Here is a 13,252-nt window from a genome sequence, read left to right on the forward strand (position 1 = left end):
TGAAAAAGTAACGGAAGTATTTTTGGGTGATTTTAATAAGGTAACTCATAGTTATACTGCACAATATGCAATAACTGCTGCAGGAACAATTCTTCCCAAAGTATTTCTTTGTATGCAGGAGGCTAAAGGCGAATTTGGTCCACGCATAAACGAATCCGTAAACTCATTAACTCGTTCATATGGTAACATTTACGTAACGGCTTCTAAATCAGGAAAATTAACAAAACCCCATTTTAACGAGTTTATTAAAAATATTTTAGCACCTTATTGTAAATCAAACGAATTTTTATTAATAATTGATTCTTGGGGAGGACAAACAGATCCAGGACATTTTAAAAATAATTTTACTAATACAAATGGTGATTGTAATGCAAATGTTGAAATAATCCCTCCTCATTGCACACCATATTGTCAGCCTTGCGATGTTTATTTTTTCCGTCAAGTAAAAAATTTTATAAAAAAAATTCAAAATGCTGTAGACGTGTTACAAAGTGATAAACAACTTTCGTCAAGAGAAGATGTCATAAAAATTCATTCATTAATTCACCATCAACTATCTGCCGATATTTTCAAAAATATGTTATCATATGCGTGGTACTCCGCAAAATTAGTTAGTGAGAGGTCGTTATTCGGTAATGTAAACCAAATATGTTTTCCATCGGATGTATGGAAATTTAAATGTAAATGTGAAAAAGTAGCTTTTATACGTTGCTCTATATGTAAAAAGTATTTATGTTTTTTCTGTTTCTACGAAAAATATCATCCCTTTGAATGTAAAGTGTGATATATTATATAATAATTATTCTTATTATTCATGATATTTTAATAATAATTACAAAACATTTTCTTTTTGTTAATTTGTGTTTAGCGCTAATATTACGTGTTTCAAATCTTAACACTTTTGATTTAAGTAATTAAAATAATTTAAATTCAAAAAAAAATTGTGTTTGAAATCATTCATTTCATATAATAGTTCAATAATGACTATGATTATCATTATCTTGATTAAATCTTACTATATTTTAACCAAAACTTATACCTTTGATCATTTGATGATTTAAAGAATAATAAATGTTGAAAGTGTTAAAAATAGTCTTTTAGAGACATAAAGTTAAATAAAAAATAGTAATATAATAATAAAAGTTAAAAATTAAAAAAAAAAAGTGAAAAAAAAATGCAAAAAATTCATGTCTCGTTCAGAGATTCGAACTCGGAACCCCATAATCGGACTGTCACGCGCTATCCATTAGACAATAGTACGACCTTATCCCAATTGAAAAATTAACTCTATTAAAGTTAAACAACAATTTTCAAAGTCGATTTTCTCGACTTAGGGGGGGCATTGGCAACAAATTCGAAATAAAGGTGATTAAATAGTCAATATAGAATAGATCTATATAGATTTTATGAAAATCGGTGGGTACCACACCATGACCTCCCCTTGTAAGCCACGACCCTATTGTGCCGCCACCTCACTGTGCTGGGTAATTTTTTTTATATATAAGTATTTGTATCTTTTTTCTTTTTTTTTTCTCGCCTTAATTTCAACTACTTGTGGTGGGCAACCCTTATCATAAACATTCACTTCAGATCATCCACATGATCTATGCTTACATCAGCCGTCCTTATATTGCATTCAATAACATACCTTCATCTTTATTTTGTCTTCCGCTACCTCTTCTTTCTGCAACATTCATTTCTATAACTGTTCTTACAGCTTCCGATTTCTCTTTCTATACAAAATGACCATAACATCTAAGTCTATTAAAAATAGAGGCGTGAGTCGGTATTATACATGTGTATTATACGGTATGATACACGCGTATAAAATTATTTTATACCGGCTGTATCAAAAAAAGAAAAAATGCTTTATCAACATTTATATTCTTTTGGATTTGATTTTAATTGATATACGCAATTGTAATTAATGATATAGATGGATTGCATTATTAGATTTAAATGTATCTATAATCGTGAATATTATTGTAGATTAATACATATATTTTTAAAACATAATTAGTTGTCAGATCCACCAGGGAAACATGGTTATCATAACAAACAAAAGCAATTGACTTGTGTACGGTATAACCATGGTCTCAGTATGTTTTTAGTATTACCACACAATAATCTTGTCACATTTTAAGCGCCAACGCATGTCGGTTCAAATGAAAGAAAATAAAAGCACAGAACAGGTGAATCTTTTCTGTGGTAAAAGTATTTTGTTTTGTGATTTAAATTGTTTAAGTTTAAAGTATTATTTGCAAATTACGAACTAAGATGGGTCGTCCATCAAAGCAAAAACGAGAATGAAACAGATGAACTATTTGATAATGTCATGACATATACAAATTAAGATTATAAAATATTTCATACTTTATAAAAATTAATTCTTTGTACTCTGTGATACTAAAATTTATAATCGATAAGGTGCTTAAGTTATTTTTTTTAAGGTAACAAATGTTAATACAATTATCGATTTTAAGATTAATAGTAAGATACCATATTTTTATTTTTAGCTTCGATGCGAAGCTGAGAAGGTATTGGTTTTACTATAATGTGTTTTTTTTTGTGTCTGTTACCACTTTTTCTCAGCTCTCACCGAACCGATTTCTTTCAATGATACGTCAAAAGATCACAAATCGTATCTAGTCGAAGACATTACCCTCAAAAATTGAAAAAAATTCTCTCGTTCCCCGTAAATGGGGGAAATATCCAAAAAAATTACAAATTTAAAAATTGCTAATTTTCGAAATTTTCGAAATTTTTTTTACTAAAAACTGCCGTAACTTTTTTAAAAATAAACATATCAATATAATTCTTTTTTTTACAGATGCATGATGTCATTATCTATCATTTGGTATATATTTTTTTTATATTTGACCCTTTACCTGCCCACAGAGGGGGGATTCAAAATGACAACTTTTTCACAAAAAATTGACTTTTTAACTTAAATTTTGAAAGTGTTCCGGAAAGTCTGACACTTTTATATATATCTTAAATTAAAGCTCATGTATTATACTTTATCATGGAAAAAAAAAATTCGGACTTTATCTTATCTTCACGGTGAAAATAACTACCAAATGCTATTTTTGTGTGAAAATGTTCGATTTTGTATTTTACATTTTTAACTTTATTACGCTATAACTTTTTGAAAAATGTATGGATCATTACAATTTTTTTATGAGAAGTAGTATTTATATAGATATTTTATTCGATATACTTTTTTTTTAAATCGGACTATTTCCCTTAATACAGGGGGGATTTAAAACATAAAAATGCATATAGAAAGTAGAACTTTTTCAACTTAACTTTTGAAAGTGTTCCGGAAGGTCTGACACTTTTATATATATCTTAAATTAAAGCTAATGTAATATACTTTATAATGGTAAAAAAAAATTTCGGACTTTATTTTATCTTCATGGTGAAAACAGACATTAAACTTAATAAAAAAAATACGATTTTTGTAAAAAAATTCTTTTTTATATTTTTAACTTTATAATGCTATAACTTTTTGAAAGATGTATGAATTAATATAATTCTATTTTTGTAGATACATGGTGTCTTTACCTATCATTTGGTATATTTTTTTTATAAATCTGACTTTTTACCTGCCTACAGGTAACATACTTTATCTTAATCAGGATATTAATAAGGAACTAGCAGTTTATGAAGCTTTTGGAATAATCCACAAATTTTTTAAAATTAAACACTATCTAAAGATTTGCATCGAAACTTTTTTTTTTTGATAGTGATTTTAATCACTGTCAGATATCATTATACTTGATCCAACTATGCCACGTCACCACCTTGTCGCGACCCCCCTTTGCTGGGTTTTTTTTTAAAAATTTATTTAAAGGATAGGATTTTTTTTTTGTTAAGAAAAAGTGAGTTTTATTATTTTATTTATTATGTTAATAAAAATTTTAAGTTTTTAATGTGGTAAAATTCCAATTATGTTTTTATACTTGTTTAAAAAAGCAGAGTTCTCAGGCCTTTAACATCATGGGTGGTTTCTGGTTGCAAATTGACTATAGTTGGTACTTAGTTGATACTAAATCATCCTCTATAGAGGAATTCTGGATAGAGAAATATCTTAGTTCAATACTTTAACTAATTACTCCCTGAACATTTTGTTTCATCAATTTTGCTAAAGGCTTTTTCAGTAAGTATTCATTTATTTATTGAGTTTTATGAAAAATAATCACTCTAAAGTTTATTTTTTCCCAAATTTTAAGGTGCCACAAGGATTTATACGGTATTATACGTGTATTATACAACAAAAAAATAAAATACCGTATTTTAACAACTCTAATTAAAAATAATCTGTAATAATTATTTGTCTATTTGACAATATATTTTATATATTGTAATTTATATATTATATTTTCAATTTCGCGAAAAACATATATAATTATATAATTTACGTAATACATTCTAGACGTATATTACAGTGACGAGCTTGACATCTAAGACCTGGAAAAGTTTTTATAATATTACTTGTTTATAGCTTGTTTTTGAAGGAAGAGCAATTTTTTTATTTGTCCAAATTGTTATTTTTTTTTTTTTATTAATTACTCTTACTTAAATAGAATTTCAAATTAGTCATTTCATCATTTTTCACACTGTCACCATCTTCCCCGAAATCAATTTTTGAGTCACTTTTGTGACTATCATTTTTAATCACCTCAAAACTGTTGGATTTATTTTTTTTTTTCAATAATATTACCAAAGAGTAATATTATTACAAAGAGTTACCAAAGAGTGTGCGATGACTCCTTTTTTAACGGTGAAGTTATCTGAAATACAATTTCACAATACTGTAAAATGGAATTCGATGTATAATGTAAATAATAATATGAAATATTATTATGATGGCCTAGTTTTAGTAATATCTCAAGAGTTTATTAAAATCTATCTAATGAAACAAGAACTTTTTTTGTTATGAAGTAATGTATGTTTGAAATATATTGCAAGCTTCGAACCTATGTTCAATTAAACCATATATTACATACTGTAAGCTAAATAAACGGTAGCACAGTGATATTGTGGCACATTATGGACGTGGCATAGTTGGGACAAGTTTAGATGATATCCGACAGTGATTAAAATCACTATCATAAGAAACGCTTCGATGCAAATCTGTGGATAGTGTTTAATTTTAAGAAATTGGTGAATTATTCCAAAAGCAAAAATAACTCTACTTCGACTGCCATTTATACATAGAAAATAGGTCACTGGGAAAATTTTTTTTTAACCTCTAGTACTTAAAATAATCTTTATTTTATACATATATTTAAAAGAAGCAGTATTCCCAGAACAATATCAAAAGTTAAATTAAAAAAGTTCTACTTTTTATACAAATTTTCAAGTTTTCAAAAAAGCATTTTTTTACTTTGAAGAAGCAAAATAATAAAATAAGTATAAATTTATATCTAATATAAGTTAGACTCCAGTAAATTTTATATTTATTAACGGACTCATTACCATAGTCAATCCTTATAAGGTATATTAAAATAAACAAAAAAATAAACTTTGAACATAAAAATAGCATGTCTTTTAACTACGGCAGCCATTTGCACGTAGAAGATAAGTTGTCGGGACAAATTTATTTTTTTTAATTTATAGTAAGTAACATAAGTTTTATTTTGATATATGTTTTAAGGACGCAGTATTAAAGAAACATTTTTAAAACTTAAAATTTAACTTTCAATCCACCCCTTGTAGACAGGTAAAGGGTCAAATTATCATAAAATTTTTATCAAATAAAATGGAAATACGTAAGGTTATTACATAAAAAAGATTATTTTTATTCGTTCATTTTTTAAAAAGTTTGGACAATTTTTAGAAAAATAAGTGAAAATAATGTTGAAATTTACCGATTTTAAAAATCATAATTTTTGGGGGATTTCCATCATATACGTGGAATGGGGACAAACATTTTAATTTTTGAGGGTAAATCTTCAACTATATATGATTTTTGATCTTTTGACGTATCATTGAAAAAAATCGGTCCAGTGAGAGCTGAGAAAAAGTAGTGATAGACTCAAAAAAATAAACACATTATGGTAAAATTAATACTTTCTCAGCTTCGCATCAAAGCTAGAAGATATTTCTCGCGATGTTGTCTTTAATATGTAGTCATTCTCATATTATGCTTTGTTCTGACTGGTATATTTTAGATATCAAAGATAAAAGATCAAAAGATAATTTTTTTTATTTTTCACGTAGATAGTTTCATTCCCAATTATCCCTATCTCATGCAATTGACTTTTTATTCGACTATCTATATTTAATGTAGATGAATTTTAAGTTATCTATTCTTAAAACTATGATATCACTCTTAACTTATATAGATATGATTTAGTTTAACGTTGTCGCATAATCACAATAGCGTATTGTACACAAATAACGACCTTGACTAATCAGTGGATACCTTCCCGAGTTATCGAATATTGAACGCATACAAAAGTCATTATGAATTTAGATAATAGAATTTATTATTTAATTTGTTGTGCAATACCTTATTAGTACCTTTTACAATATATCGATTAAATATCAAAAACCAAGAAATTTTATTTCACACTCTATTATAGATAATGTAGAGGTCGTATTTATAACTTAATTTAGAGCAGACGACTTAATTTTTTTTACTTTGGTAAATATGCTAGAGAAAACATTTTTTTTTTATAAGTAACTTCGATAACTAAAAAAGGTCTTTACAGTTATACTTGGTAAATATTGACTTTATGTAATTTAACTCCTAATGTAAATTCTTATAACTAGAAATAAAGTTAAAATATATATTTTTTTACACCTTTAATAATAATTTATCATAAAAAAGATTATTCTTAAAAAGTTTAAAAACGTAAAAAATCTAATTGAGAAACTTGATATCGGATAATTGGTCTCTTGAGTATAGAAACAAAACCTAAACCTTAGGCTTAGTTTAGATTTAAATGCAAAACCTGAAAATAAAACTTTATCTTAAATATAAGTTAATTTAAATAATGAAACTTAAGACATCATCCATAAATGTCAATATAATTTTATCTGTCCAAATATTAAATTTTTTGGTTTTTCAAAATAGTGAGAAAATATTTAAAACATTAACTAATCAACCAATACACTATTATTCATTTAAGTAAAATGTGACTCATAAATAAATTTAAAGGTCATAAGTAAAGATATATTAAGTAATGTTTAAACTTGCCTTGATGTATGCGTCAATTTATACAGCAACTTGGTAAATTGAAACAAAATTTATTTTTATCATTTTCATCCATTGACTTAATGAAGTAAATTCAATTAAAATAATTAATACTTGGAAAATGATTAACACGAAAGCAAAAAATATAAAAAGTGTGTCAAGTNGAAAATGATTAACACGAAAGCAAAAAATATAAAAAGTGTGTCAAGTAGCACCTGTCTTCCCTGTTATTTCTCACGATACTTTTGTACTGTACCTTTTTTAGTCAACCTTTTTCCCGTGGAACCAAAACAAGTTTTTTGTGTTAAATTAATTAATTTAAATGTATTGCGTATAATCGGCATTATAACTAAAGCTGTACACTAGTTATGACTCCATCTAGTATCTCAGAAATTGATACAAATCTTGAGCAAGCTGTTATTAAAATTAGAGTAAGATGGAGTAAGATGACGAATTCAATATTATTCAGAATAAATCACATATAGCAACACATCCTTAATAGCATAAATGCCTCTTACAGTACACTTTGTTTCTCATTAGTACTAATACACGTTAATTTTAGTTGTGATTAGAAATTCATATTTAGCATGATTGATGTAATTTTGAACATCAAAACTTTAATTATTAGTATGCTAAAGAAAATAATTAAAGTTTCTCTTTTAAATATTCTAAAAGTATTTAATATTTATTAATTCATAAGAGACTCAATTCTTTTACAATAGTATTGGTTACAAATTTTATATTCATTTTCAAGAATAATCATATTTTGCTCCTTACAAGAAATAAGAGACAATTGAAAAAAATTGTACTTTAAGGCTAGATATTGAAGTAGTTCTCATGCAAATTTTAGATTTTAAATCTACACACAGAATTTAGGAAAAATCATAGAAACTTATCCTCGACATCTTATCTGCCTTACATTACGTATTTTTTTCATCATTCTTCTGTATACTAAAATTTCGGGGTCAATACAAGATCGAATGTTTATTATTCCAAAAATGATAAAAATAAGATTCATAAATTTACTTAGATGTATAATTTAAGTTTTCAAATAGTTTTTTTTTATTATATTAATTTACATAGTATTAATTTTAACTTAATGTAAGTTTAAAGAAAGCAGACTTTTTGGAACATTATTGAAAAAAAAATGTTGAGTTTTAAGCCTCTACAGAACTATAGTTAATGTTTAAATTTTCAAAAAANAAAAAAAAATGTTGAGTTTTAAGCCTCTACAGAACTATAGTTAATGTTTAAATTTTCAAAAAAAGTATGAGGTCATAAATGAAAATGTCTAAAGTATTATCATTAAAAACTTTGCAATAATCCGTCCAGTTTTCAAAATGTTATTATTTTCATATAAAATAAAAACTAAAATTACAACATCGAATCTTATATAACAACTGTAATTTTTTGGTTTAGATTTCTTTATAACGGAGATTTCAAAATTATGGCACTGATTGCTTTAAAAAGATATATTTTATGATCTTTTGACGTATTGTTGATCAAATTTGGTTCAATAGGAATGAATTAATCGTATATACTGACCAAGAAAAAACCCAGTAGAATAAAACCAATTAATATCTACTCAGCTGCAAATCAAAGTTAAAACAAATTAAAACAAAGTTTAAAAAATCTTACTTACTAATCAAAATAATGGCATAGAATTAGACCCTATTTATATTGGCAGTCGCTATAAGTTATCCATAAGTTATCATTACCATAATTTTAAAATAAATAGTTTTTTTTTCCTTTATTAATATATACACAATCTGTTCCCTATAGGTACAATAAGAGTATTAGCTAAAATAATTATAACATTGAATACTTGATAAAAGAATTTTTTAACTAAAGTTATGTTAATAGATCTCTACACCAGTTGCATTTTAAGCGTCTCGGAGGATTACTAGGAATAGCATTAGTTGAAAGACCTTTTATTAGGGGATTGGAGTGGGAGGCTAGTCGAGTGTGGAATCTTTTATAATAAGTTATTGCTTCTTCTTTAACAGTTTTAATTTTTAAATCAGAATGGAGGGTATAATTTGATACGTATGGAGGGGACTTAGTTAATTTTCTTAAACAAATATTTTGAAATGCCTGAATACGATTATATAATATTTTTTAGCATTTCCCCATAGTTGTAGACCATAGGTCCAAATGGGTTTAATAAGGGATTTATACACTAGAAGTTTCATATTTAAGTTAGTATGTTTGTTATTAATTAGTAAAGTTCTAAGAATACGGATTCTAAGGTTTAATTGGAGTCTTTTTGCACGAGTATGATGGGCCCAGGTAAGTCGGCGGTCAAGGGTTAAACCAAGATATTTTACAGACAAAGAAGATAAATAGTCGTGATTTAAACTAAAATTTTTTAAACTTGTAATTATTTGTAATTCAAAAATTATAATACATACTTTTAATTTATATTTTCATGATTCAATTACGATATTATAGTAAAAAAGATATCTGAAATAAATTGTTAATTGGCGGCTTAGAACTTTAACCTTGACATGTGATCAGTTTATATGAAGTGTACTTAAAAATTATTGAATCTTAATGTACTTTTATCAATATTGAACAACTAAAAATTTTTATTTTATCTTCTACAATATTTTTAAGATTTTAAATACCAATCAATTCATAGTGAAACTACTTAATTTATTTTAAAACTCTTAAAGAAAACAGTATTTAAGAAAATAAATGTTGAAAGTGTAATTTAAATAATAAACAAATTACAATTAAAAAGAACAATAATGATATCACTACAGAGGATAAAAATTTTATTTAAGATTATAAAATAAATGATTGTCGTGTGCAAATGATGATGTGTAAAACAAAAGAAATGTTAAGATTATTTAATAATATTCAGCTTGAGAGGAAACGAAATTTTTTAGTCTATGAACCATATGTTATGTTCCATAGTTTATAAATTAAATATTTATGTTTAAATTTGTTTGTCTATCCACAAACAATCTATCTATCTATAAACAAGAAAGACTCTTATTTATACATTTTCTCAAAAAAATATGTAATTTGGTTTATAAAAAGTTATAACAATTTAAATAAAGAAATATAAATTTTTAACAAATTATGTGTTTTTTCGAAAACAATATATCACAATAATAAATTAGCATAAATTTTATTTTTGATATTTTTGTCACTTGACAAATTGTAAATATATATAAACTTTTCTGTTTATTGTATAATTCAATGTATAACTAAAACGTGAAAGTGTTAAAAAAAACGTTAAACAACATATAATTATCACTAATGTCATGCTAAAGTGCAAAAAAAATATGAACCAAAATTAGAAAAAAATAACAAAAAGTAATGATTGATTAAATCTGAATAAATATTAATTATGATGTGATAATATTCCCAGCCACGGAATTCTTTTGTTCGGAGGCTGTCTGATGCAGGGAAACCAATAAAATTTAGTTGATCAAATAAGTCAGATTAATGTGTCATTTCTATTGTAATATGCCCAGTACCTTCCATTACTTGTCTTACAATGATGAATGAAAAATGTATAATTTGTGTTTATATTACTTGTATACAAATAAATGATTAATTTATCTGTTATAACATTTACACTGTTGTACATTAGTTATTATATATGTATGTACGTCTCAACTTGATCATCTGATCTTAAAATAATAATTATGTCATGTTAAATTTAATATAATAAAATAAAAAATCACTAAAAGCAATGACGACAATATCCTAAGATGAGATCAATCAAAAATAATATAAAAAGGCTTAGTTCTGCTTGCACGCACTCCACACTTACACGAGTTCTGGATTTAAACCAAAACTCAGTTTGATATCATCATAGAGTGTCATCCTCCACTTTTTAAGTATTTTACACGTTCGCATACTTCCTTTAACAAATCACGGCCACGTATTAACCGTTACTAGTGTTAAACTTTATTAAAGATATATCCTCTTTATTGGCGCGGATATTAGTGTATTGAAATATGATAAAAAATTTGACATTTTTACACATACTCTAGCAGTGCTTAAAGCTGCTTTAGATTAACAAGTATTGATTAATATAAGGTAAACCAATTCGTATTATCCCGTTTTGTTAGAATTAATAATCTGAGTACAGAATGATAAAACAAAAGATCTGTACATTTATATCCACCATTTTTCATCGTGATAGATAATCACATCGACTGAATATCATAAAGCAGGCCACAGTTCACTTCAAGACTACCACATCGTCATATTTAAGTGATAGTTAATTACATTATTAAATTTTAACAAAGAGTAACACTATTATTTTCTTTTCATATCTACATGTCTTTATCGTTTTAAACCATTGGACTCTACAATAAAGATATTTAATATAGGCCAACTTATTTAAATTAATATTTCTCAAAGGATTTTTAATGTATAAAAAAAATTATCCTTCATATTTATACATACATTAGAATTTTATCTTACTATTGAATTAATTAATACACAGTTTCCTTATCGTTCAACCATCGATCAACTATATACTCGACATTACTAAGGTCAACAGAATTATAATTGTTAATTATGCTCATTATAACAACATGGTACTTTACTTCATTAAATTAAATAAATCTTATTATATTGAACAATTAAAAGTTATCGGTGATGAACTGGGAAATTTTAATTAGTAATCAAATGAAGAATAGTAAATGGCAAAACGTCTAACCATTATTATAATACATAAAATTAAAAAAGGATAGTTATAATATACACTCAATTCAAGAACTGTTTATCTAAAACACTTCTAATTTGATATTTGAAGAGTTCATCAGGTAATTATAAAAGCTTACCATTATATTTTTATTGCATTCAAATATTCTTGATTGAAGAAGATAGTGTTTTTGGTTTGAACGTAGCAATGGTTAGAATTTTAGTTTTGATTTCTGTTATTCTATTTAGTGTATACCAATCTGAACAAGTTCATTTCTTGTCCGACAACTATATCGAAAAACTTAACGGGAAAATATCAACATGGAAGGTAAGCTTTAATTTTTTGAAAAAATTAAAATAAAAAACAACCAACACAGTGGGGTGGCGGCACAGTGGGGTCGTGGCATAGTTGGGTCCAGTATAGATGATATCTGACAGTGATTAAAATCACTATCATAAAAAAGCTTCGATGCAAATCTGTAGCTAGTGTTTAATTAAAAAAAAAAAAAATTTGTTAAAATAGCATATTTTTGCCTTTTGGGCATAGAAGATAGGTCGTCGGGCTAAATTTTTTTTTTTAATTTTATAGTACATGACATAAGCTTTAATTTGATATATGTTTAAAGGACGCAGTATTTCCGGAAAATTTTCAAAAATTAAGTTGAAAAAGTTAATTTTTGTTAAAAATTTGCTATTTTAAATCTCCCCCAATGAGCAGGTTAAGTGTTAGATTTTCAAAAAAAAAAAATGATATCAAATAAAAGGGAAATATCTAAGGTTTTAGTATAAAAAAAATTATTTTTATTTATTCATTTTTGAAAAAGTTATGGCAGTTTTAAGTACAAAAAACATCCCGATAAAAGGTAATTTTTATCGCAAACATTACATTTTTTTTTAATTATCGACAGCCGGGACAAATTTTTTTTTTTCATTTGATAGTATATAACATAACCTTTGATTTAATGCATGTTTAAAGGACGCAGTATTTCTGGAAAATTTTCAAAAGTTCAGTTGAAAAAGATCTATGTTTTTTACAATATTTCAAGCTTTGAACGTCCCCTATATAAGGGGAAATAGTCCAATTTTAATAAAAAGTATGTCAAATGAAATATATACTTATAATGTATTTAGAAAAAAAAATTGTGCTGATATATACATTTTTCAAAATGTTATAGCATTTTTAAGTTGAAAATTTAAAATCGAAAATCGTAACAAAAAATAGTGTTTTTTTGACTACGGCAGCAGTTTAAATGTAGAAGATAAAGTGTCGGGACAAATTTTTTTTTTCATTTTATAGTACATAAAATAAGCTTTAATTTGATATATGTTTAAAGGACGCAGTATTTCCGGAACATTTTCAAAAATTAAGTTGAAAAA

General features: G+C 25.8%; 1 protein-coding gene across 2 annotated transcripts in view; it reads left to right on the forward strand.

Moving 5' to 3' along the window:
• Positions 1–13,252, forward strand: part of LOC126899985 (cathepsin B-like) — a 100,535-nt gene that overhangs the window by 77,550 nt on the left and 9,733 nt on the right. The window contains exon 1 of one of the 2 annotated variants that reach the window (XM_050675312.1): positions 12,033–12,203. The exons of the other annotated variant lie outside the window; for it this stretch is intronic. Within the exon in view, the coding sequence (XP_050531269.1) occupies positions 12,084–12,203 (120 nt within the window). The 5' untranslated portion in view covers positions 12,033–12,083. Of the gene's footprint in view, positions 1–12,032; positions 12,204–13,252 lie in introns of those variants that run through there. 2 annotated transcript variants of the gene reach the window in all.

This window comes from Daktulosphaira vitifoliae, unplaced genomic scaffold (genome assembly GCF_025091365.1).
Source record: "Daktulosphaira vitifoliae isolate Bord-2020 unplaced genomic scaffold, ASM2509136v1 Scaffold_2, whole genome shotgun sequence".
Taxonomy (NCBI): domain Eukaryota; kingdom Metazoa; phylum Arthropoda; class Insecta; order Hemiptera; family Phylloxeridae; genus Daktulosphaira; species Daktulosphaira vitifoliae.